The sequence below is a fragment of the Anolis sagrei genome, chromosome 3 (genome assembly GCF_037176765.1).
Source record: "Anolis sagrei isolate rAnoSag1 chromosome 3, rAnoSag1.mat, whole genome shotgun sequence".
In the NCBI taxonomy this organism is placed as follows: domain Eukaryota; kingdom Metazoa; phylum Chordata; class Lepidosauria; order Squamata; family Dactyloidae; genus Anolis; species Anolis sagrei.
In genome coordinates this window covers 264,525,340-264,552,768 of record NC_090023.1, presented here as the reverse complement: position 1 = coordinate 264,552,768, position 27,429 = coordinate 264,525,340, and the positions used below count along the sequence as shown (strand labels likewise).

The 27,429-nt window shown below is 40.7% G+C and overlaps 1 protein-coding gene across 1 annotated transcript in view; it reads left to right on the top strand.

The window, feature by feature from the left end:
- Positions 1-26,737, top strand: part of AP2M1 (adaptor related protein complex 2 subunit mu 1) — a 33,991-nt gene extending 7,254 nt beyond the window's left edge. Inside the window, exons 2-11 of the mRNA XM_060767360.2 lie at positions 2,455-2,571; positions 11,276-11,541; positions 13,186-13,268; positions 17,592-17,727; positions 17,825-17,966; positions 20,400-20,519; positions 22,886-23,021; positions 23,163-23,260; positions 23,377-23,488; positions 25,627-26,737. Of these exons, the coding sequence (XP_060623343.1) occupies positions 2,498-2,571; positions 11,276-11,541; positions 13,186-13,268; positions 17,592-17,727; positions 17,825-17,966; positions 20,400-20,519; positions 22,886-23,021; positions 23,163-23,260; positions 23,377-23,488; positions 25,627-25,761 (1,302 nt within the window). The 5' untranslated portion in view covers positions 2,455-2,497 and the 3' untranslated portion in view covers positions 25,762-26,737. The remainder of the gene's footprint in view (positions 1-2,454; positions 2,572-11,275; positions 11,542-13,185; positions 13,269-17,591; positions 17,728-17,824; positions 17,967-20,399; positions 20,520-22,885; positions 23,022-23,162; positions 23,261-23,376; positions 23,489-25,626) is intronic.
- Positions 26,738-27,429: the final 692 nt, after the last annotated feature.

Here is a 27,429-nt window from a genome sequence, read left to right as displayed (position 1 = left end):
CATGCCTTTTTGGTCAAATTACAAAGAGTGAACTTTTTGCAGCTGTGCATTACGTTTGCCAGCAAATTCTTTAAGTTTCAAGGTTTTGAAAATGGAGGTTCGCATTATATTGGATAGCGCATTAGATTCAAGTAAATACAATAGTAAATGCAAGGGTATCCTACCAGCTGTAGAAATCTATTGCTTTAGCAGAAATTGACTCAGTAATGGAAGATTTCCATACAGAATTGCATCTGATTCCATAATTCAGTGTTGCAAATTTCCACAGCCTCATTGAAATGGGGATATTATAGTTTAATTGACCACCTCTACCCTAGTCTATAGGCTCTATTTTGATTTACTTAAATAAACTTCAGTATTACCACACATTATTCTGAGGAGAACTCCTAAAACAAAGCTTCCTTCCAAACAATAAGAACAGTTACTTGGAAATGTGACTCATCCTTGCATGAGTCAAATCTTGGCAAGCAGATTTCATGCATCATTCTGCTGATGTATCTAATGCAGACATGGGCAGACTTCGGCCCTCCAGTTGTTTTGGACTTCAAATCCTACAGTTCTTAACAGCTGGTAAGCTGGCTGGAATTTCTCTGAGTTGAGTAAAACACATGGAGGGCTGAAGTTTGCCCATGCCTGATCTAATGTAACATGTCTTCTGATGTGAACCGCGCAAACTTATTGTGTATATTGAGTTGCCTTTATGTATTTAATATTTATTTTTACTTATTGAATGAGCTTCTCAGTGCTATATCTTAGTGACTTTCTCTTCTAGGAAAATCCATTGGCCTACGTAGCCTAATGTATTACATAACACCAAGTGGTATGACCGTGCTTCCCAATGGCTTCACACATTATGTCAAGTACCATAAACCTATAATAACTTCTACTGGTCAACAAAAATAAATTATGCCCCCCTTATCTGGAGAGACTCGATATCCATGTTTCACTTTATCCACATCCCATCCCCCTTGGAAGTGTTCATGAGGTTCTTAACTCCTCCAGTGCAATTGTGTGATACGTTTCTGACCCAGATATTATCAGAATACAAGGTTTGCTATTATCCATGGTTTCAGGCATCCATACAGGTTCATGGAATGTATGCCCCATGGGTATAGGGGAGTCGTACTGGGAAGGACATGCAACAGCATGTCCTTCTCATAGAATAATTAAGGGGAAGGGTTGTAGATCAAGTACCATACTTCCCCGTAAGAGTTTGTTTCCTGCTAGTCTCCCCCCCCCCCCCCAATTAATACCTTTTTTTGCTGTATACCAGCATAACACAGTCTCATTTTTCATAATCAAAGTTAGCATTCCTCTTGCTTGTCAAGATCAGAGATGGAATGGATTTTTGAAAACTGGTGCTGCTTCTGCAAATAGAGTGCATCATCTTTGAATATTTAACTAAAAGCATACTTATTTCTCCCTGTGCTGTGCATGACCCCAATCCAAATGCAAATTTCAACTAGAAAAGGCCAGTTGAATCAGTGGGTTTTACATTGTTGCTGACATACCATTGAACAGTTAATGCATTGAGTCTCTTGGTTTGGGCACTAATTGAATTTAAGTCTCTGGCTGGAGACAGGCATCAGTAGGCGTTTATCTGAAAAAGCAGTGGTTTGTGCAGGCAGGGGTAAAGAGGTGAAGATCTGTTTACTTCCAAGATATCGAGGAAAAGTGAGTTCTTCCCTTTTGTTTTTAAATTAAGCTCATAATGCATACATTAAATTCATTATCTGCTTTTTAACTGTCTTAATTCATGTGTTTACTCCTAAGATAAACTAGAAGTACAAGCTGATTGTCCCCTTTTAGAGCTGTTGAGAGTGGTAGGGGCCATATAGTCATAGCCAAAACAATACAAAAATGTTCTGTTATAAGTAGTATTGTGTGTATTCACCATATTTCTCAGCCCATTGTCCAAATGGAGATTATACTATAAGATTCACTGGTTTTCAGGGAGAAAATTTAAAGATTCCCTATTTCGGAAACGCTCCCTACTGAGCAGTGAGACTTAGTTGGGAGACATCTACTAGCTACCCCTAGATGTAAAGATGACCTGATATAGTAGAAAATATTGAAGTATAGACCACTATTCCATATTGCAGAATTTTGTGTTTTGTGAACTCTGAGTTGGATTGACATACACCCATGTATTTGTATATGGGTAACTACTAAATCAATCTTTTGTGTAAAAAAGAGCTTGTTATGTAGAGACCAGGAATGTTCTTCCTCCATCGGATGTTATCGTTGACCTGAGCTCATAATAAAAGGCTTTACTGAACCACCTTATAAAATATTGCAGTGCCAGAAGGCTCTATACGGAAGCTTCCAAACCAGTATTGTGGGCCATGAATGGACACAGCCATATTCTTGATTACCTTAAACAGAATTTGCTAGATCAACTGTTGTTGTCCTGAATATGTTTTGTAAACCTGACATTGCCTTTTTCCCCTGTAGATTTGACCCAAGCACCATGAAAAAAGAAGTGTAAGATATCATCATGATTGGAGGCCTATTCATTTATAACCACAAGGGAGAGGTTTTAATCTCTCGAGTCTACAGAGATGACATTGGGTAAGTAATTGACCACATCTTCATCCTGCTTTCATTCTGCACTCAAACCCTACGTCTTGTAATTTGTGAGCTGCAGCTTTAATTGTTTGTGCATGTAAAGACTGTTTGCTAGCCATTGCATCCAGGCTGTGTCTATACCGCTACATCTCCTGATATGTATTGTCTGTGTCATTCCCTGGCAGTGGCTGTGAAGGCAGCATTGGTGAAATCAGCTTTTCTTACATGCTGTCTGGATTCTACTTGGGAAAGTTCTTCAGAAAGATTATGAAATTGCATAGAAACCGAATAGTAAAACTTCGAGTTCAAATGGTAGTAAATTCTTCTACCCTCTGTTTCTTGGTTGGGCTTTGACATTTCAAGTTTTTGTTTCCCATTTTGAGACTTTGCAGCAGTTTAATTATTTTAAGTGTAGTTAACAGCAGTGTTACATTCATGTCTGCTCTGGAAAAGATAGCACATACAAGGCAAGCTAAGTCTACAAATACAGATCTGTCTTAATGACTTCATTGTTAAGATGGGTGTTATCTTTTCTCTTAAAGGATAATACTGTAGACAGATATTGCTTGTTTGGGTTGTATCTAAAATTGTAGGAAAGAAAAATGAAGGAATTTCTTTGATACTGAAAAGGGGACGTACCTGCAGGTTTGGCATTACTCTAGAAACCAGGATGTTCAATAAATCTACAGGATAATTGTATTTTTATAATCACCAGATTTGGCTTTAATGTGACATCTAGGAATATTTTTGTTCCCATTTTTGAGTGCTTATCTTCTGAGGCAGAGAATGTTATAATTCCCTAGAAATAGCAACTTCTGGAAAAGACTCGGAAACCAGTGATTCCTTGTGTTCTTTCCTCTAGCTTAAGGTGATTAACTGGTACCTGCATCATAAAATTCCAGGATTATACCTAATGAGTTATCTTGTAAGCAGCAGCTAAGGAAATATAGCAGATGCTGGGTCCAGTTTTTCAGAAGTCAAACATTAAAAATGGTCAGAGGTTGATTACTGATCTTGCAAAGAGATATTTTTCATGTTAAATTGTGCAAGAGAGCCCTGAAGCCTATTTAAAAGGTGAATGGCATCTCCTGAAAGTTTAACATGAGGCAGCCCATCATCTAAACAGAAGAAGGGAAACACTGAAAGGATGAAAAACTGGGAAAATAGACTTGGTGGATATATGCAGGCCCATAGCTGCATGTTGCCCTTGCCTTGTTATCAGTCTTCATTGCTGAAGGGTGGTAGCATACTCATTGTTCCTCCTGCCAAGCCTCTTGTGCCTTCCATGTTTCTGCTGTCCTAGTTATGTACTAACCATGAGATAAAGCAACATGAAGCCTTTCTGTTGCAGTATTAAAATATGGAGTGTTGAGTTATTTATGTGTATGGCTACAGTAGTGGGTATTTACATTATATTTTGGAATAACTGTTTAACCAGAAGACTGGATGAATGAGCAAACTGCAAGAATTAACCTTGTATAATCACAAATATTTAGCTAGCTCTTCAGTTCTTTTTTCGAGGAACAGCTGGCCCAGTTCCTCTCTTCTTTTATTGTCTAGTCTTTTGACAAATTGAGTTATCACTCAAATGTCACATAGGAAATTTTTCCCTATACAGCAGTCTTCTGTTCATTTAACTAAGTTTCCTGTTTCTCAATTGCAAAACATTGATTCATCATTAGTCTTTCTTGTGGTCCATATTTAGGCTCTTCTGTGTTTAGCCTTTAGCCTTATCTGCTGTATGTTAGGGTGGATGAGCTTTGAACCTTTAAGTGACTGGTCAGACTCCTAAAAGTTGTGAAATACTATTGCAACACACACTGGAGTTTTCAATCACATCATTTCAACGTTGACATATTTTTCCTACTACTAACATAGGAAAACATAGCTTCTTAGATCATTTTTGTCTTGCTTTCTTATAAATATCCAGGAACAAATTGCTGTTCAGTCATTTTCTAACGTGTCTTCATGTAGATCCTTTTCCAGTAAATCTTGTTAGATAATATAACATCTATAAGCACGATAATCTCAATTTAAGTCTTATTTCTTGGAAGTATCACTTCATTCCCTGAAAAAGGCAGTGTTATATGATTTGTGGGAGGATTTAAAGTGTTTATAACCAATCTCTTCTGTAAGCATAATGAAAGTAACTTCTTGAGGCTAAACCTTTGATTTGGCCTTAGGTATCTTTTCTGGAGTCAGCTTATGAGGCATGTCCAGCTTTGAAATATATTGTTTACTATGCCTTTTACTGGGTTGTGTGAAAACACCCTAATCTTGCTTTATAGCTTTGGAGACTTTGCTTTAAATATAAGAACTTGGCAACTAAAAGCTAAATATGTCTTCAAAATAGGAATTAATGTTGTCTTTGCACATTTTGAGTAGGTTGCTGGAAGTTAACATTTAGTTCAAGTTTATTAATAGCTTTTTCCCCATCACTGCTGAAAGTTAATTAATATTCCAGGTGATCAGAAGGATCAGAATCCTTAACAAATTTTGTTGAGCACAAAGGAGTGACACAATTGAGTTTTGGCTTGATGGGTTGGTAAACTTGGTAAAATATTTTATGCTGGTTCCAGTTATGTTTTTCATCAGGAAAATGAAAATTTCCCTGATTTACTTTATCCTTGGTGGCTCTTTATGGATGCAGTATGTACCCCTCTGAGTTCACAGAAGAGAAATTCAGGTGGCACTTACTGCTTGGTGCCTAGACATGTACCACCTTTACTAATATGGGCTGTGGGTAGCTCACAGCTGAATTCTGGAAGACGACGAGTGTTTTGTCTTTCTGCCAATAGCATGCCTACTTGCCTGCATGAGCATAGAGTTTCAGTACAACTTCTTCAGCTGTTTTGTGCTGCCATCACTACACAACACATCAGTTCTCTTTTCAGAGGTGCTTTGCGGAAGGGGAATAAATAAATAGCTTTCAGCAATCTTGATATTTCTATTTTTAATTGCTTTGTTGCATAAGAGTTGAGAACCCATACCATTTATGCTCAGCTTCTAATGCTTTCACAGAGAAGCATGTGTCTGCCTGAAATGGAGGGGTGGGGTGGGGGGAGAGAAAACAAAGACTCTGCGAACTGCATGATTTCAGACAGTTGGGGTGGGAAGGATCAGCATATCTATATGTAGGCATATATCAGACTAGCATGTAAAAATTGAACACAGCCCTGAGAGTTGAGCATTGTCTTCTATAGTTATGTATATGTTGCATGAGCCAGCATCTTCTAATGATTTGGATGCTGGACTAGGATTCTAGGAGATCAGGGTTCAATTTTCTGCATATCTATGGAAAGTCAATGGGTAGATCACAGTCTCAACCTTCGATGACAGTGGCAAATCTCTGAATAAATTCTGATGAGAATGCCCCGTGAATAGATTTCCACAGATTGGCATTGGCTTGAAGGCATAGAAAAACATTTTATTCCTCCAAACCATCTATGGAAAAGTGGATTGTAATATATTCCAATCTTAAGGGGGTCTTATATATCACTATAGAGCTAATACAGTCAATTGAAGATGGCTGCATCCCTGATTAGATCATTAAATGCCAGGAACATCCTATGATGACTAAGCCTTGCCTTTAGGCATTGCATTTCTTAAACTGTTACTGTTGTAAAAACCTAGCAGAATTGCCAGCTTAGTCTTGGGTTAAATGATAGCGTTAATAATAATAATAATAATAATAATAATAATAATAATAATACTTTATTTATACCCCGCTCCATCTCCCCCAGGGGGGACTCAGTGCAGCTTACACGAGGCCACACCCATCAGTACAGTACATACATTGTAATACAAAAACATAACAATACCCGAAAATAAAATACATAAAATGCAAAGAAATAAAATAAACAACACAAACAATATAAAACAAGCAATTAAAAACAGAGGATTTCACTGGGCAGGGCCACATTCAAGGCTAAAAATTTAAAAACACTGGGAGATAGGACAATGTAAATTATCAGGATGAGGATCCAAGAATGAGGGAGGATTCAATTGCACAAACCATAAATAAAGTGCTTCTAAGGACATTTAGTGCAATGTTTGGTCAGGGAGTTAATGCAATATATTAATATATTAATGCAATGCTGTTGATGAAATCCTTCCAAGCAGATAGAACTTTCTTTGGCCTGATTATGGAAACGTAACAACACAATCTCAGTGTTTTTCAGAGAGCAGGATTCTCTAAGGAATCGCGTCAATGTCCAATGTAAGGCATTGAATTTTGCCATCTATATGAGTCCCCCTAGGGGTGAGAAAAACGGCATATAAATACTGCAAATAAATAAATAAATAAATATTACTGTGTCTCTATCTCATATCACTTTGAACAGCAATTCTCTTATGACATTCCAGGTCTCACTGATGTAGCACTGGTCATAATTCCAAGCCAAAGGACACAATTGCTTCATTCTACATGTATATTAGCAGGCCAACATGATGGGTTGCTCTTACAAACAGCTATAGGATAACAAAAAAAGTCATTGCTAGTAGCAGGAATCCCTTGCTACTAGCTGTGTCGCTTTAAGTTATGTAAAAGGTGAAATAACAGCTTGTACATGCTTCAACTTCTGTTCTGTGCTTTCAAGTCATTTCTGATTTGTGACAACCTTAAAGCAAACTTATCACAGGATTTTCTTTGTTCAGAGGGAATTTCCATGTGCCTTCCTTTAAAAAAAAGTGACTTGCCCAAAATCACCTACAAGGTTTCCATGATTGTGCTGAGGTTCAATTCTGGTTTTTAGATTCAAACACCAATGCTCAGTTTACTATACCATACTAATTGTAGGCCTCAAATCCCTAATCTCATAGGTAAATTTAGTACCTAAATTTGAATATTGGTTTTTGAATATTGATGTTATATGCTTCTGTGACTCACAAAAGCGGATAAAATTCCTGCACATGGCCGATCTCTGTGGTCACGTTTGCATTTCAAAGAATGGTTTTAAATATATTTATGGAGCATAATGGCTATATATTTCTTCCATTGTCTTTATTAAAAGATAGATATGGAAATGGTGTCAATTCTATTTAGGCTCCTGTGAGGATCTGTTACGTTCATCAGTCATTTGTTTCCACATGAGATTTGTGGCCAGATGCAGAAAACTATAGGAAATTTATGAGGTCTCCATAAGTCTGCAGCCAACTTGAATCCACATACACACAGAATAATTACTACTGTTTCATGACTATGTCTCTTTCAGTAGTTTTTAGGCTCTTATTCCAAACATTTCGCTCTGTGTTATGTTTTGGATGACTTCCAGTTTTGTTACCAGTTGTCTCCTTTAGACTCAACTTCATCACTAATGTTGTAACTGAATGCATGGACTAGCCAGTCTCCAGGGTGTATCAAATCAGGGCCTAATTCATTTTAAAGAAGAATAAGTGATACCACAGACCACTACATCCTTGACCTGCATCTAGTTGGCTTTTGTAACTACAGAAATAATGAACACAATAATTTACTCTTGTGTATTGAAAGGTGCTGTGTTTAACATCAAATAAATTGTGAATTTATAGCTTAGACTGCTATTTGCAGTCTTTAAAAACAGTAATGTTCCCTGTTACAATAACACAGTGCAGCCATAATGATTGGGTGGGAGGTGGGGGTGTTATTTACTCATGATTGAGCCAACAATTGATGTAGCAACTTAAACTGAGTCCTGGAGGCAAGGACAAGGTAGATTGTGTTTCAGTACGAGCACTTAGATTTGGGAAGCAACCACATCTGATTGAACTTGCAAAATCCTGTCAAATGTTTGCTTAGTTGTGTATTCAAGCTAGGAGGGAAATATACAAATGAGGAGGTATCTTTGTTGACCCTAAGACAGATTCCAAAGTCTGCGCTGTACGCTTTAGACAGCTATCCAGAAATGTACAAATCTTAACAGGCTTTCAAAATTAAGTTTCTTTGTCAGGCAAAGTTATTTCTTAAAAGCATGCCAGGGATGTGGATGGGACGAAAGTGCATTGACCAATCAAACCAGTCCTCTAGGCACAGTCAAAGCACCACTTCCAAGTTTCCAGAACTGATCATTTTAAAACTAGAATAAGTATAAAGTTACGTAGACTTCAAGTTGTCTACATATGGTATGAAAGGAATGACCTGCAGACTATTAGACTCACATCCTGAATTACCTGGTCCCTTCAGGAACAAGATAATAAAATTGTTATCTCCATATGAGACTACTAATGACTTCAATGAAACATTAATCTTATTTCCATCAGGTGTGGAACCCACAGATTCCTTTGTAGGAAGAGAACAGTGTGTTCTTCAGGTTGTTTTTGTTGTCAGAGCTGGAGATGCACTGCAGACGCTGGTTGACACTAAGCAAGTCAGTCGAAGCCAATTTGAATTGCTTTACCTTTGGTTGGCATGAATATTCTTGCTTTAAGATGGTGTAACACTTCCAACACTGTAGCATTCCACTGCTGAGCTGCTAAATTTAGCATTCTCTAGAACATAAACCAGGGGTACTCAAACTAAGGCCCATGGCCCGGATACGGCCCTCCAAGGTCATTCATCCCGCCCTCACTCAGGGTCAACTTAAGTATGAAATTACTTGAAAGCACACGACAATAACAACAAACCTATCTCATCAGCCAAAAGCAGGCCCACACTTCCCACTGAAATACTAATAAGTTTATATTTGTTAAAATTGTTCTTCATTTTAATTATCGTATTGTTTTAAAGTGTTTTTTTGCACTACAAATCAGATATGTGCAGTGTGCATAGGAATTCTTTCATTTTTTTTTCAAATTATAATCTGGCCCTCCAACAGTTTGATGGATTGTGACCTGGCCCTCTGTTTAAAAAGTTTGAGGACCCCTGACATAAACCATGCAGCAGTAACCAAGAAAAAATGTGCGCTCTTTAGACACAGAAATTACTTTTATTGGCAGTTCAATACCTTGGGATTTTTTTCAAAGCTGTTTAACATATGGGCTTTCTTTCTAAGAGAATAGTAATTGTTAGTTCCTAGAAACTCTTATGTAGAAACTGACAATCCAAAATCCTTGACATTTTTGCTTCTTGGTATCTTTATGAGTTGAGGACATTCAAATTTCTGCCATAAGGTCTCAAAATAATTAAAGCAAAACCTCTCTTAGGTAAGCTATCCTTCTCTTGATGTTTGACCAATTGCTAATCCAACCCATGACTCCTTTGGCACCTTTGGTAAAGCATACCGCGCAGTTGCCCCGTGAAGACAAGCCTGGCTGCTCCATCAATACTGTTAAGCCTTGTATCTTTAACTCTTCTCTAGAAGCTTCTTTGCTGCCACTGCCTAGGTACTTAAGTGCCACTCTGAATCTTTTTAATGGGCGATAGTTGCTGTCTGTTGTCTGTCTTTTTATTTTGGATTCATTGTGCTTTGTGTGTATGTGTGTTTTCTAACCTTTCTCTTGTTGCTGTCACTCCTCCTTTCTTCGCTGGCGCCATTTCTGTTCATCCCATCTCATTGGCTGCTGTAGCAATAGGTAAGAGATTAATGGCAGGACATAATGGGCACTGCAGCATGGGGAAACTATTGTAACGAGTCAAGTTTAACCATAAAGAGAACATTACTGCAACATTGGGACAAGAATACAAATAGCCTAATACATGTCACAGATGAACCCATCAGCATTGCACTGTAACAATTAATATGTAGAGCTACTGTGTTACTTCTTCAGGTTAGTGTCATCACAATGAAACTGGTATTACCCCTTAAGCGTTTCCCTTTTGTCTTTAGATTATTGTAGTTTAAGAGATTCATTACATAGCAAAACTCTCTAGATATGAAAGGTATTTTATTACCACTGGTTCTGTCATATTTGCTGCTACATGTTGAATAGTATACTCTGGCAGTTGCATGCATTACGAGAAATTGCACATTTCAGTACATGAAAGCATTATATGGCAAATGGAAGACATTGCTGTTGTTTTCCAAGTCTGCTTTCTCAGAATCAAGTAGTTACATTTGTCCGACTAGGTATCCTAGCTTGAAAAGGACCGAATAAATTACCTGGGCAAACCCCCATGTATGGTATCATTTAGGATATAATCCGTTCAACTTTCTGATCAAAGTTCTCCTCAAGAAGTAGATTCCTTGCCCTGGTTCCATTTCTGAATCCCCGTCCCCTATTCCATCATAGTGTTGCATATAGCAGTGCTGTTCTACTTGTACAGTATGATCCCCCCTTATCTACATACTCAATATCCACAGCTTCACTTACCTACACTCCAAAAGTATTGTTTCCCCTCCCCTGAGGTGTTTGTGGCCATCTCTAGGACCTCAGGTGCAATTCTAGGCTATGTTCCTGACCTACTTACAGTAAAAATATAGGATTCACTATTACCCAAGGTTTCAGATATCCGGGAGGCAGGGGGAAGGCTTGGAATATACACCTTTTACTATGGGAGTTGTTAGGTGCCACAGGTACCATCCGTGGAAAAAACTTGGTTTACAGCAAGAGTAGATGTAAGTTTCTGTTTAATACTCAGCTTAGGATATTCTGTTGGCTATATATGTAATCAGACTCAGAGCAAATCTTCTCAATTCAAAGGAAGAAATGAACATTCCAGTGCCTGTGAACTAGGTTTTTGTTTCTTCTACAGAACTACAGTAGACAACTTGGTAGTGTAGTGTATAACTCACTGTTCCTTAGTATTTTTGGCCTCTCAGTTTTGTTACCCTATCATATGTCAATCCTACAGGCGGAATGCAGTGGATGCCTTCCGAGTCAATGTCATCCATGCGCGGCAACAGGTGCGCTCACCTGTCACCAACATTGCCCGAACCAGTTTCTTCCATGTCAAACGTTCCAATATCTGGCTGGCTGCTGTCACCAAGCAAAATGTCAACGCTGCCATGGTTTTTGAGTTCCTCTACAAGATGTGTGATGTGATGACTGCCTATTTTGGAAAGATCAGTGAAGAGAACATCAAGAACAACTTTGTGCTCATCTACGAGCTTCTGGATGGTGAGGATGAGTGATTCTGACTATATTTTGGGAATTTGGTTAATAAAAGGTGTCCGTAAATGACGTTACGTGGTTTCCTGTACTGGATAAGATGCATAAGCATTCTTAGTAGACACAGGACATACTGTTGGTTTAAATATTCCAGTGTCTACATAGTTACCCTTACAATTATTTTCATTTTGTACTGGAGTTAAAATAAACTGATGCAGCTAGCAAAGTGAAGGGAAGAGAATAGCTAAGTACAAACCTTCTCTACAGTCTCCTCTTGTACTTCTGCAAAAAAATAAAGGTGTGGAGTTGTCGTTGATCTCCCACAGGTGCATATGTCTGCCTGTCAAATGTGAAGATTTACAGCCAAAATTTCAATGTTCTGTAAGTCATATTATGTGCAGAACTGGGTTGCAGACTGAAAATCTAATGTTAATTTTATGATGGGCCTCCATGGCAAAAAAAACCCTGTTATATTGAATTCTGCTTTCTGAACAAAATGCTAGAAGTATGCACTAAGGCAATGATTAACAAATTTGTCAAGGTTGTACTAGGAGACACTTTTTGTAGTCTACTTTCACCTGATGCATCTTTCTATTATTAGATGTTCTATATATACTTTATTCCAGTATGCTTATCCAGTCCTGTTACTTTTATGCACCAGAATTTTTTTCACCAATCTAAGTATATTTGCTCTAACAAGAGCCCCAATGCTGAGGGCAGGTTTCAGTTCAAAGCCACTGTTAGACTGTAACTTTACTGATTAACAGTAGCTTCTTTAGTGACACTGTCTTAATAGACCCAGAACATACTGTTGATTTTAAACCATCCAACATTAGCCTCCCCCTTGCTCTTATTTACTATTTTTTAAAAGCTTGTGAACTAAGAGATTAGTCTAGTGCAAACACTCTTTTAATTCTTAATGCTGTTTTTAGATAATTAGAAGTGTTCTCAATCTTAGTTGCGATTTAATCACTGCTTACCAACATGTTATTTTGAACATGTTATAATAAGGTTCCAGGAATTATCGATCTTAATGTGTCAGAATTCATAAGCATCCCTTCAGCTCTTAAGGAAAGCTGTTTCAGGAGAAGAAGAAAGTTACTGATTTGCATCTTGCTGCAGGCTAAAAAAAACCATATTCATAAGCGCAGCGTCACACTGTCTTAATGTTGCAGGTCTGGATCAGGATCCTGAGAGGCTAGTTCTCCCCTCTCCTGGAGTGGGCATCTAATGGCAGTTTTCTTTTCCCCAAGCTTGGCTGATCGGCCTCTCTGCCCTGCGACACTTGCTACTCTGCTGTTGTTTTTTTAGGTTTTGATTTTTATGCCATCCTCATGCGAAAATCAAAACCTAAAGAAAATGCTGCAAAGATAGATTATTCTGCTGCTGTTGGATTGCCCTGCTTCAGAGCAGGTTCCCCTGGATGCATGGATTCCATCCTCTTAAACATTTTCCTTGTCATAATTTCTGCTGATTAAAGGGTATCTTCACACTAATAGTCTCTGATGGGATCACTCTCAAATGTGACAAAATTAATTGTTTGGAACCTTTTGAGTAAATTGTGGGTATGGTTGTTGTGTGAACATTGGTTTCTGTTCCTGAGCCAGCCATTCTGGGATCATCTTTCCCTGATAACTTTTTACCCTTCTGTAGAAATCCTGGACTTTGGTTACCCTCAAAATTCCGAGACAGGAGCACTGAAAACATTCATCACCCAGCAAGGAATCAAGAGCCAGGTAAGGACAAAGGAAAGTTTGTGCATTGACTGTGCTCTAAACATCTTAAGGAGAAATGCTAATTGATACAACTTCATATTGAAAAGTTAGAACATAGCATAGTACATAGTATATTTATTCAGCAGTATATTTATATTTTTAATGTACCAAACATACCAAGTTTGTATGAAAATGTGACTCTATTTCCTGTGCTGCTCAATGACCGAAATAAATGATTTGATTTGATAGCATAGTACATAAAGGAAACTTGCACATGCAACTCCCAGAGGCTGTACCCCAGCCCAACTCCATCACTTGCTATACATATAATCAGATTATCACAATTCAATAAACTCTCCATTTTCCTCATACATATTTTGTGTGGGTAGGTGACTGGGGTTGATTCTCAAAACACAATGTAATCACTTGGCTTGAATATTAGCTGCCTTTTTCATAGTTCCAAAAAGGCATGCTTACATCCAGGCCCATGTTGCCCATGTTCCAGATCACCGGCTTGTGTGCTTGTCGGCAGACAACCTTTGAGCCTGGTATAGTTGAAGTGTTAGCTTTTGCATTCTAGGTAAATCTCAATGGTTTTAGCTATTGTAACAACATAAACAGAGGCACTAACTAAAAACTGTGCCATCTCTCTTCTAGACCTGTCTTATTGGAAAACTTGGGGGAAACATTTCAGTGGAAGGACATTATACAGCATAAATAGAAAGGAAATAAGAGTTTTGAGGCTGGTAATGGGTAAATGTTGGCAGTAGCTGAAATAGAAGTCTAGCATTGCAGTCTGGATTGTGCTTCCAAAAAGCTATTTTTGTGTGGCGTGCCAGGGATTGGCTGTGGCATGCTTATCTGAAACAGATAAGATATGATGAGCACAGCGATGTTGCGGGCTGCTAAATTAACTTAGTGACTTGACTTAAATTCTGCACAACTTGTACTAATCCTCTTGGGAACTGTACTTTTCTCAGTGCAGTTTGAAGCAGCTCCTAGATCACCCGAAGCTGCTGGAAATAACAATATAGAGTATGTGTTCTGAAGAGAGGAGTTCTGGAGTAATTATTAGTGTATCAGGCAAATGTGTCTGCCAGCATTTTCACGTAGGTCTGCTAGCTAAGGATAGAGGATGACAAGCAACAAATAGAAGGCTGCTTGTTCATTTGTGAGGAGGCTTGTGCAGTTTAGACTCTTTTCTACAGGATTATATCCTTTCATTTAAGTCAGAAGCAAAGTTAGCATATGAAAGAGTCTCATCTTTCAAGAGTTTGCACCTCTGTCTGAATTAATCGTTCACAAGTGTGAATTGTTCTTCCTTCAGAGCATCATCTTACATGGAGAGAGTGTAGATGCAACCATAGGATCATGGGAGAAATGAATGCTTCATCATATGCTGACTCAATCTGGGTAGATTGAGTGGTCCTGCCAGAGGTGTCACTCTGTTCTATATTGAAATTATCAGCATTTCTAAACCCACAGGTTTCTTCACAACTTGATTCTGGTAGAAGATAATTTGGGAAAAATTGCTACTAACCTGTTTCTACTGATGGTTTCCGTTCCATGGTTTTAGGGGGGTGATAAATATTATTTTTAGTTGTCTAAATGTGACTGTTGAGTTGATTGTTTAGTCCACACAGAACAGCCTATATATCACTCTACATGAGCATCTTTGCTGACTAGTCTGTAGGACTGATTGTGCAAGATGCCATTGAAAGAAATACAAATGGGCATAATCTGAAAAGTTTGTACAGCGCTTCCACCAGTCAGTACTTTTCTTTCTGCTTAATTTACAGAGAAGTCATGCAACAGGCCATGAATCCAACAAATTTCCCCACAATCAAATGTTTTTGGGCTAGTCTTGAGGCCTTCAGCCCCATTTCCCGATAGAACTGAAGTTTATTTTTTGAGGAAGTTTATAGGGCCAGATGTGATAGCTGTTTTCTACAGTTTTGTAACTGAACAGGAAAAGGGTGTTGTCTCTTTACAATAGGCTAAAGTTGCTGAGTTTGAGAAATGATTCAAGGATTTCCTTGAGCCTGCATTCCTGCTTAGATTGCCTTTTAGTCATTTATACATTGCTAGAGGAATCTAGCTTCAGGAACAAAAAATGTTTGTTTCATTGGAGTTAATTCCCATTTCTAAATGTAATACACTCAGGGGCCTGACTTCGTTTCCCTTCCTCTTCCCTCCATGGGGTCATGGGCCACTTATTAAGCAGCAAAACCTTTAAACTTCATTCAGTTGCTAGGGCCTGAACAACTTGCTATTTAAGTGCGGGTTAGCAGTAGCCTAGTGGAAGATGCTGTCTTCCAGCTGTGAAATACAGAGCTACCCTTCAACAGAGTCCTTTCAACTGCTTGAAATAAACAGATAGATAGAAAGATATTTATACAAACAAAATGGAACGTCACAAACTTAAGCAATACCAAAATGCTCTTAGTCCTCCATTATTAAAACACATGTTAAAATTGAGAGAGATCCAGAGTGCAAGAGTTCCACCAAAGTGTGGTCCGTTGTGTCACTCAGATGGCAGACTTGGGGAAGGAGAACGGAGTTGGAGACCTCCAAGATATTGTAGATCCAGCAAGCCTTAAAAGTAACTGACTCAAATTTCTAACATCTCAATGTGTTCTAAAACATCTCATATCCTTCCTTTATGTTTAATATCAAGATGCTTTGGAGCTGTACTCCCAACATTTATGATGAACTCCAAGAGATAGTAGCGGCCTGGTGTTTCTGGAGAATTCAGAAAAGCTTGACTATTTGGCTTTTTGCCTAGTTTCTTATAACATCTAATAAAGAGAACTAAAATGAATATAGTGCTGTTCTATGCAAAATAGATAAAAATCCAAATAGAGAAGCTGTTGCAAGCTGGAATATTGTGGCTTTGTTATTTGTGTTTTAGTGTAACTTGGACTCAGAAGGAGAGTAATCCCTAGGGTATGAGAACATTGCAATTAGTCACAATAATTGCCCATAGGAACTGGAATAATGGTTGGCTAGAATCCTTTATTTTACTCTTCCACTTCAGGATACATAAAGGAGTCTCAGGTGCAGGGAATCAGTATAAAGAGTAGTTATGGCGTCATGCATGTTTGTTATATTAAATAGTGGATTGAACTATAACCTGGAGGATTGATTTCCCCTCCTCATGTTGTGTGATTTCCTCCAGAAAATGTGACATTTGAGGGTAGAGGCTTGAGGTAATGGTAACCTAGTAAAGCTTCTGGTAGTCAGACATTAGTTGTATAGTTCTTTGTGATTTGAAAAGCTGATAATCGTTCAATATTATTACTGAGTGGGCCAAAGCAAGAAGAAAGTTTGACTGGAAGTTTAGTGCCTGACAAATCAACTAATAAACTTATCTGGTTTGAATTAACATACTTCCTCCATGCTATAGAATCAAATCCTGTGTGAATGTTCACATGGTCCTAAGTGTCATAAAATTGTAATCAAAACACATTCATCTTCCATTTGAAGTGCTTCCTTCAAATGGCAGGAGCTTGCATAAGACAGAGGCCGTGGTGTAGTTTACCAGGCTTAGTGAGCCTTAGTAGTACTACTTAGATTACTCCCCCTCCTTGCGGATGAGTCTTACTTTTGTTGAATTCAGCAAAATACCCTTTCCTTCAGCCTTGTTAGTAGAGCAGATGAAAAGCTTTGTAGTGCCTGTGATTGTCTCAAGCCTAATGCTCATCTTTCTTCCTCCTCCCCTTCTACTGACCTGCTTGCCTCCTAACCCCGTGTGTTTGCTGCGCTTGCCGCTATACATCTGTTTTTCCTGCTTTCTGCGCGTGACTGGACCTGCCTATAGCACCAGGTAGGAGAACAAGCTGTGCTTCCCAAGTACCCCTTAGTGATCTCTTAAGAAAACTGATGTTGTACAGAGTTCTGGATTGGGACCCAGTTGACTATCCTAGTGCATGAATAGCATAACCTGTTGTGGGTGGGAAACAAATAATTGGGAGGTGGGAGCAAGTATCATTGTACTGGCATTACTACATCTCCAAATCTTTCCCCTCCTTTCTGCTGCTCCCAGTTTATGCCCGCATCCATGGCATTTGGGAGGGTAGAACTTCCATTTAATTATAGCAAACATGTTTCCTAACCTGGTGAGCTTGGAAATGTTGAAATCTGAAGCCCTCTGTATTTTTGTCATACAAATTAATTACCCTAACTAGTAGAGGGTGATGTACTTCACACTGGTAATATATTACCTACTGTGGGATTTGTGACATAAATGGCGTACTGTTGCATATACTTGGTGGGAGCGGTATTTGAAAGTTTGTGAAGTTGCTCCTGACCTAAGAATGGACCACCACCCCCCCTCTCATTCAGACTAAGGAAGAACAGTCTCAGATTACTAGCCAAGTGACTGGTCAGATCGGTTGGAGGCGTGAAGGCATAAAATACCGCCGCAATGAACTCTTCCTGGATGTCCTCGAAAGTGTGAACTTGCTAATGTCACCACAAGGTAAGCGGGGCAGAGTGCCTTCCCACATCACTAAATTTAGAGATGATTCAAGACACCTTCCCTTCCACTTACACCATTTGTTCTTCTTTTCTTCCAGGTCAGGTATTGAGTGCCCATGTCTCTGGCAGGGTAGTGATGAAGAGCTATCTCAGTGGGATGCCAGAGTGCAAGTTTGGCATGAATGACAAAATTGTCATTGAGAAACAAGGCAAAGGGACTGCAGATGAAACAGGGAAAAGGTAAGGGGGGGGGGGGCTATGACTTCAGGTTTCAGTTGATATGGCAAGATTATATGTAAATATCAGTAACATCTCTGCCTTGTTCCAGCCTCCTCCACAAAATATGGGAAGATGCTCTTGCTTTCCTATGGAAATGTTGTTTTGTTATCCTGCTTAGATAGACAGCTCTTCTCTTGCGAGATTGATTATCTAGCCTTGCTGCTACCGCCACCTCAAAGTTTCTGAAGGATGGAAATGAAGAGTAGAAATCATTTATTTCAACTCCAGTTACCAACAAAGCTTCATTGTAGTTCGGTTCGTTATTCCCATGTTAGTTTGATTGGTGAATGGGCTATTCTTTTCTAGATCTTCATCTATGTCATGAGTCTGGAAAGCAAAAGAGCCATTAAATTTCTTCCTCTCTCCCCTGCCCCTAAACTATGTTAGAGAATCATATGTTGCATAATAGCCATTTGTGGGGCTAGAGATTGGGGTGATGGGGAATGGTACTGCATTCAACATTTGTCTACTCCCCTTTCATGTGCCAAATTCAACCACAGTATAGTAGTATGTGGGGCTCTATTTGAAACGGATCACCTGAGTTTGTGTAGGTATCTCTAAGGCCCTCCTTACTCCCTCCTAACCATCTTTTTTTTACTGAATTCTTTTTTTTTTCTTTTGTGTTCTGCTGACTCCAGTGAAACAGGAAGGTAGATAATTTGCTTACTGCTGTATGCACGCACTCTTTCCCCCTTCCCCATCTAATTTGCTTGGTGTGACTTGTGCATGTGCCACCATCTTTAGACACTTCCACACAGGTCACGCCTGTGATTGAAGGCTGAGCTGCCACTTGCTTTTTCCTGGGAACGAAACCTGTTTGGAGTGTTGCATTCCCATCCAGCTAGCACAGGAGCAGACCTGAGTCAGCTGGGTGAGGTTCTTCAGGCTTCATTGTAGGGATGGCTATATCTCGTAAAGGCTGCAGTTGGCTTCTTGTGTTAGTTCAGTAGTGAGATAGTACAGGAACCCCTTGCTCCTTTCAGGGTGCAAAAGCAAAAGAGGAACCTCATAAGAGAGCCTAACATAAAAGGGGGTAAAAGTAGTCTCTTGTGGTGAGGCCTCTCTTCAAAATCTGTTATGAGAACTCAGGTTTCCTTGGGTCAGAGCCACCAGTCATTCAAACTGACCAGGTTATTAATTGATGAAACTTTTCCTTCTTGTCCCCTTGAAATGATAGATCTGTATTGTGCTCTAGGCTCCCTTGCTAAAGCAGCAATTTCAATACCTTTGTGAGATGGCTTAATTTTCAAATAGAAGAGTAGAATATAAATGCTGTGTATGTCCCTTCAGATTTCTTATGACCCATGACTTCCACAGAGTTTTCTTAGACAAAGAATACTCAGACTTGGTTTTACCAGTTCTTTTCTTTGAAATATAGCCTACAGCATCTGGGAGACATTAGTGTCCCATTCAAGTCATAACCAGTTCTGGCTCTGCTTAGCTTCTGGGATCTGGTGCCATTAGGATATTTTGGCCATTCACTTCACCTTTGGGGGGGGGGGTAAATTCATAGACATGCCGTCCAAGTCAAGCCTTCATTTTCAGCCAGAAGTAGAGGTCTGAGTATCCATCCAGCATCCCCTTGAAACAGGGTGATCAACATGCGCACAAAGGAAGTTGCTTCTTTTGCTCATTCTGTATCTTGGGTCTCACTTCAATGCCCTGTAAAACTCAGCCACTCTGCTGTACTTCAGTGTCTGAGTCCTTTACTTGCTGCCATGCCCTTAGCAAAAGAGGAAAAGTAAGATGTTGCTGATACTGTGTTATTTCTGAACTTTTCTCTTTGCAAGGAGAGGGATCTTCCTGCCATTTAGCGCAAATGCTGAGATAAATGACCAAACTGGGTGCGTAATAAGTGCCCATAAATTTCAGGGGCTAAATATTGCCATCTCTGAGAAGGGGATATCTTCTGCTTCTCAAAGTCATTGCAGCTACATCTAACTGCAGAAGGAAGAAGCTGAAGAGTGCCTCTGATTTGTGTTGCGTACATTTCTGAACAGAAAGTTTCCCTATATCCCTCCCTGAATACCCTTGGAAAAGGAAAGGTCTTGAGCAGGGATATCGTGTCCTGCTGTAGGCAGAACAGAAGTGAGCCTGTGTGCAGTCCTCCCCAGTGGACAACAGCAAATACATCTGTCTCTTGTGTCTTGGGGGGCAAGCAGCCTTGTGGGCTGGAGGAGATGGATTGAGTCCCGTAGTGGTGGCAGGTCTCTGGCTTGCTCTCCCTCCCTGCCTCTGTTGCTTCACGTCTGGGTCTATGATGGCAGAGCGCTGTCAGCAGACTAGTTGTTGCAACAGGGAGCCTGAACACTGCTGCACTTGCCCACCCCTTCTCCCAAGGGCACCCTGGCATCAACTCCTGGTCATGGTTCTCCTTCTGTTTTTGTTCCATAGTGGGAAACAGTCAATTGCTATTGATGACTGCACCTTCCATCAGTGTGTGAGGCTCAGCAAGTTTGACTCGGAGCGGAGTATTAGCTTCATACCTCCCGATGGAGAGTTCGAACTAATGAGGTATGGGACTTGGATACATACAACAAAAATACCACTTATATAGAGAGTAAACCATAATAGAATTCAACAAGCAGTTATATAGACATGTTGTACTGTTCAATTTCACAGTGATGTCAAACAATATAGTGTAAATTTTGGTACAGTCTCTTTAGAATAATATCAAAACAATAATGAAATTCAACAAGCAGTTATATAGACATATTGTACTGTTCAATTTCATAGTGATGTCAAACACTATTATGTAAATTTAGGTACAGTCTCTTTAGAATAATATCAATGTCGTATCTTCTCATGTTGAGAAGCTTATAGATCAGCCGTCTACGACCGGTTTCGGCCTTACTTCAGGCCTTCTTCTGGTGGACTGAAATTAATGTATAAATCAATATTTTGCTCCAGTTGCATACATATAGAACATCTTATACTAAAATGTACTCAAAGAAATTTGTTAAGTCTTCACACTTGTTATTCAGGAACCCATTTATATTATATTGTATGGGACTTGGATGCCAGTAGCTCTTGACTGTGGTAACAGGCTTTCCGTGCCATGCAAAGAGTTTTGTACCTGTTCACTTGAACACTTAGGAGTAGGCAAGACAAATTGTCATTGTTTTTACTCCAGATGTTCGAAACAATCCCATCTCAGTTATGCATATAATGATCAAGAAGATGGTGGGTGGATGCATCTTCCCAAAACGTCTTTTCAGATCATTGAACACTATAGAAATGGTTCTTTTTGAGGGAACTGTTCCATTTCTAAAAAAACATTGAACAATTTGTAATGTAAAATAAGAAGAATGTTATTTGTCAAAATCAAAGTAAGGAGTTGTGGAAACCAACGTGCTGTTGAAAGATGTTGACAGGTGAAGTGATCAAAGTGGCAAATGTTTAAAGTTAAGGCCAAAACACAGCTTCAGAATATTGAATCATTTTATCCCTCCCACATAGCTGATTTGACATGATGGTATCCATCTTACTTCCTATAATTGACGTGATGGTATCCATCTCACTTCCTATATGAGTTTATTTATTGTTGTATTTGTTATACTGTTGTTTTATTGATGTGTTGGTCTTATTTATTTATTATTTATTATTTGCATTTGTTAACCGCCACTCTCAGCCCGGAGGCGACTCGTGGCGGTGTACAGAACATAGAACATAAAGACAACAGTTACAGTAATTTCAGGGCCATAACACACATCTTACTAACACACAGCTACTTAAACTAAAAATCCGCTTCGTCTTGTTTGAGTCATAATCAATCTCATCGTCATAGTCCATTCCGGTGGTCATTCCAAAACATAGCACTTAATTGAAGGCCTTTTCGAAGAGCCAGGTTTTCAGGCCCTTGCGGAAGGCCAAGAGGGAGGGCGCCTGTCTAATTTCAGCAGGGAGGGAGTTCCACAGCCGGGGGGCCACCACCGAGAAGGCCCGCTCTCTAGTCCCCGCCAAGTGTGCCCGTGAGGCAGGCGGGACCGAGAGAAGGGCCTCCCCGGATGATCTCAAGGTCCTCGTGGGCTCGTAGGCCGAGATGCGGTACTCAAGGTATTTTGGGCCGGAACCGTTTAGGGCTTTGTAGGTTAGCACCAGCACCTTGAATTGGGCCCGGAAGCTGATCGGCAGCCAGTGGAGCTGGGACAGCAAGGGCGTTGTGTGCTCCCTGCGTCCCGCTCCGGTTAACAACATGGCTGCCGCGCGCTGGACTAGCTGGAGCTTCCGGGCCGTCTTCAAGGGCAGCCCCACGTAGAGAGCGTTGCAGTAGTCGAGGCGGGATGTGACCAAAGCGTGTACCACCGTGGCCAAGTCAGACTTCCCAAGATACGGGCGCAGCTGGCGCACGAGCCGAAGCTGTGCAAATGCTCCCCTGGTCACCGCTGAAACCTGGGGATCCAGGCTCAGCGATGAGTCCAGGGTCACACCCAAGTCTTGGCCTCTTGGAAGCCGCACCAAGTCCTTTGGGAGATGTTAGCGGGGTATAAATAAAGTTAATAAATAAATAAAATAAATAAATTTGATATGTGGGATGTCTAACATTGATTAATATTTATTGTTATGACTACAAATAGACACAGCTTTATCCTTTCAAGTAAGTGCAAGACCAAAACATTGTGATAGAAATAGCTGGTATTTATGTGAATGGTAATGTCCCAAATTATGAATGCTTAAAATGTACAGAGTAAACACCTGCTTATCATCTACATAAAGCATAAGAAAATTGTTAAACTACATTAAATGTACCACTCAATAGCATTGCATCTGTAAAAATCAGGCAGTATTACAGTTGGAATGGATGCCTCCATTACTTACTGTTGTACTACTGGTATATTCCCCCTCCATCCTTATAAAAGGTATTCATTCCTGTCCCTCAGGTACCGAACCACTAAGGACATTATCCTGCCCTTCCGAGTGATCCCCCTGGTACGGGAGGTGGGCCGCACCAAGCTGGAGGTGAAAGTGGTGATCAAGTCCAACTTCAAGCCTTCGCTCTTGGCTCAGAAGATAGAGGTAAGACTGGCATAGACATGGAGTACATTCCAGAGTGGGCAGGATGGCTGCAGGAATATGTGTGAGAAACTCTTGGCTGTGTAGGCACTTCATTTTGCTGACAAACAGCCAGATGAGATTCCATGACCTTTTCTCTTCCAGGTGCGAATCCCAACCCCCCTGAACACCAGTGGAGTGCAAGTCATCTGCATGAAAGGGAAGGCGAAATACAAGGCCAGTGAGAACGCCATTGTCTGGAAGTAAGTGGGAAGGCCTGGCACATTTCTTCAGCAGCTTAGTGCTCGTCTTGTGCCTTCCTTCTGGTGGGTCTGGTGACAGGCTTTAGAGACCATTTCCCTTTCTCCTTGATGCTTAGAATTAAACGCATGGCTGGAATGAAGGAGTCTCAGATCAGCGCTGAAATTGAACTGCTTCCAACCAATGACAAGAAAAAATGGGCTCGGCCACCGATCTCCATGAACTTTGAGGTAGGAGACAGACATTGTCCTCCTCTGGATATCTAGTTGAGGAAATGAGTTACTGCTATTTAGGGGATTGCCTAGTCCTATCTTCAGTAAGGGCAGGAGACATGAATTTAGACAGTTGCTGTAGAAATGAAAGGGCAAGGCATAGAAGGTTGATTTATGCATTTTTTTAAAAAAAGTTCAGGAGATGAGTCTGAAGCTTGTATTGCTACTACCATATTTGCATCTCTCTCCCTTCACTATCCTGCTCTACCCCATATCTTGCTTCTTATTTGGAAGTCTCTCCAGCCTCCACTGTGCATGTGGCAGGGCTCAGACTGCATTTTAATAGGTGGTATGTGGTTTGGTCTTCTCTACATTCGCATGTCATGGACCACTTTTTGGGCCCATTTCTTAAGGTTGGCCCTGCATCTCGTGGTGTTCAGTGCCTTCCAGGTCGCCTAGTCTTCTGTGTGTCTAGGATGGAGTTTCTCATTCGATATCAGCCATGGATTGAGGTCCCTGGTTTCAGCCTGCCACTTTTGGACTCTCGCTTGCTGAGGTGTTTCTGCGAGTATCTCTGTAGGTCTTTGGAAACTGTTTCTTGATTTAAGGCATTGGCGTGCTGATGTATACTGAAGATTACACCACCTTGTCTTCAGTGTCATCAGTTGGGAGCCCCTTCCCCCAACACCAACTGCTACTCTGAGACCAGAGTAAGGAGGGGTCCAGGAAGATATTCTATTTATTTTATTTATTGTGTTGTATATTACTTGTAAGCCGCTCTGAGTCCCCCTCGGGGTGAGAAGGGCGGCATATAAATGTCATAAATAAATTAAAAATAAATAAATTTTCAAGTTAATGCTGGAGTTAAGGCAGCAGGGAGATTGAGGAGGCTTTGGAAATCGAAAGTATTTGCATTAAGAGAATCTTGCTTTTCATGATGGTCAACTGTTTCACACATCTTCTTGTGGGAAAGTTCATCAGAATTATTTTAGGAAGGACACCAGAACTGCAAATAATGTTCTGAGCCTTCCCCCCATCATCTGCTTCTCCATAACAGTTGTAAAAGCTTCCCTGGAATTAACCAAAGTCAGCCGATAGATTTAGAAATAAATAAAACTTAAACAGAAGCTGCATGGCCATCTAGAAGAGGGGCTTTGAATGTGGTTTTCCTGCTTTTTGGCAGGGGGTTGGACTGGATGGCCCACGAGGTCTCTTCCAACTCTATGATTCCAAGGTTATCAAAAGTAAGATCAATATATTGTCGAAGGCTTTCATGGCCAGAATCACTGGGTTGTTGTAGGTTTTTTTCGGGCTATATGGCCATGTTCTAGAGGCATTCTCTCCTGATGTTTTGCCTGCATCTATTTATTTATTTATTTATTTGGTTTACTTCTACCCTGCCCTTCTCACCCCGAAGGGGACTCAGGGCGGCTTACAAAAACAAGGCACAATTCGATGCCCGTATCACACAACAGTAATAAAACAAAATAGCATAAATTAGCAATTAAACCACAATTCTACATTACATCTATAAAGCGATAAAACCAATAAGACCAATAAAAAATCCATACAAACCAATTACTCCTTATTACCGTTCAGCGTTCGCTATCTCATAGTTCAAATTCCAATTCCACAATTGTCAGTCCTATTCGTCTGGTTGTCCTTATCTAGTTAGCAGATTGCCCGAAGGCCTGGTCCCACAACCACGTCTTTACCTTCCTCCTGAAGGAGAGGAGGGATGTTGATGCCCTAATTTCCCCTGGGAGTGAGTTCCACAGGTGAGGGGCCACCACTGAGAAGGCCCTGCTCCTCGTCCCCACCAGCCTCACTTGGGATAGCGGTGGGGTCGAGAGCAGGGCCCCCCCAGATGATCTCAAATTCCGGGGTGGGACATAGAGGGAGATACGTTCGGACAGATACACCACCTCACTACCTCTCAGGACGCTTGCCATAGATGCAGGTGAAACATCCGGAGAGAATGCCTCTAGAACATGGCCGTATAGCCCAAAAAAACCTACAACAACCCAAAAGTAAGATCTTTAGGAGGTGTTTGGGTGTTAGGGGATTATCCAAGAAGACTTTAGTTAGCTTTTGTTTCTATTGACCCTTTGCAAAATTTCCATCCTCATCCTCTTTTTCCTTCTTTCTTGATGCAGGTCCCATTTGCACCCTCAGGGCTGAAGGTTCGCTACCTGAAAGTCTTTGAGCCAAAGCTGAACTATAGTGACCATGATGTGATCAAATGGGTGAGGTATATTGGCAGGAGCGGGATCTACGAGACGAGGTGCTAGCCCTCTGCAGCCGGTTGGTTGGCTCCCTCCACCTCCTCCTCCTCCCAGCCTCCCTCGGTCTCAAAAGTACAGCTGAAGAGCATTTCGTGGCCCCTCCTCCGTACAGAGGCTGGAAGCTGGACTCCTGCAGCTCCTCCCTGAAAAAAGGACCCTGGCATCTGCTTTGGTTTCAGTTACTTATTGGAGTTGCAGTTGAAGCCAGGTGCCTCTTGCTTCTGTCCCGGGTATAAAAGGGCCCGCCTAACCAACTCCCCTTTGTGGTCATTCTAGGGAACATCCACCCTGTGATAACCCCCTCCCCACCTCTTCTGTTGTCACTACTTGCATCATATCCTAGTATTTCTGGAAGTTCTTGTGCACATGTACTAGTAGAATAGACCTCAGAACCATAGGCTGGACAAACCTTGAGTTAATTCTGGCTCCTGTACATGCTGTTGCTGTTGTGATTGTTGCTATGCAGCAAGAGTGAGGCTCACCATTCTCCCACAGCCCCATTTCCTTTGGTTTTCTCCCCCTCCTTAACACGGAACCCTACTCTGGGAAGGTTAGTGACCAAAAAGACCAAGTGTTGGCTTCTCCTCCTTGGTCCGGGGATGGTAGCACAACACTTCACGGCCTTGGAGGGCATGGTCCTTTGAGCACTGAGAAAACCCCTTCCTCCCATCTTCAGCCCACCCCAAACCACGAAAACCCAAACGTGACAGCCACTTGAAAGCAAATTGACCTTGTCAGTGCACTGCACAGGAATTGTTGTCTCATTTGGCCAGTAAATCATTCCTCTCCTGCATTCTTTTCTCCACCTCTTAACCTCTTCTTTTGCCCAGTCACACTTAATGCTTTGTTCTACCAAAAGCTTTTGATTGGATCAATAGAAATGCTGCTGCAGCCCACAATCTTTTGCTTCTGATAGTGTGGTCTCCCATTTTGTACACTTGTGATTTGTCCAGTTCTAAACCCAATAAAATATGTAGAACCAGCTGATTTGTGAGTGGTTTATTTATTCATTTATTGTGCCAGGGGCAACCAGACAATTGTATTACATTTCTAACAGAACAAAACAAACAAACAGACAAAACACAAAGTTTGCAAGCTTGGTATTTGATTAAATGTCCTTTGACCAGGAGCTGGCCACTTGGAGTGCCTCTGGTGTTGCCACAAGAAGGTCCTCCGTTGTGCATGTGGCAAGGCTCAGGTTACATTGCAGCATGTGGTCTGTGGTTTGCTCTTCTCCACACTCGCATGTCGTGGATTCCACTTTGTGGCCCCATTTCTTAAGGTTGGCTCTGCATCTCGTGGTGCCAGAGCGCAGTCTGTTCAGCGCCTTCCAAGTCGCCCAGTTTTCTGTGTGCCCAGGGGGGAGCCCCTTATTTGGTATCAGCCATTGGTTGAGGTTCTGGGTTTGAGCCTGTCACTTTTGGACTCTCGCTTGCTGAGGTGTTCCAGCAAGAGTGTGAGTGGTGGTCTTAATGGAAAGCAAGGAGGCCTTGCTTGACTTCTGCCACCTTGTCTGTAAGCTGAAAATGCAGCACCCCACTTGCCTAACATGTGCAAACCAGAGAGTGGCGTGGATCCCAAAGTCAAACCATGTTTCTTTTTTTTTAAATATGATTTTTATTAAAGGTTTTTAGATAGGGGATGTCAATCATCGACATATCTTATAATTTTAAA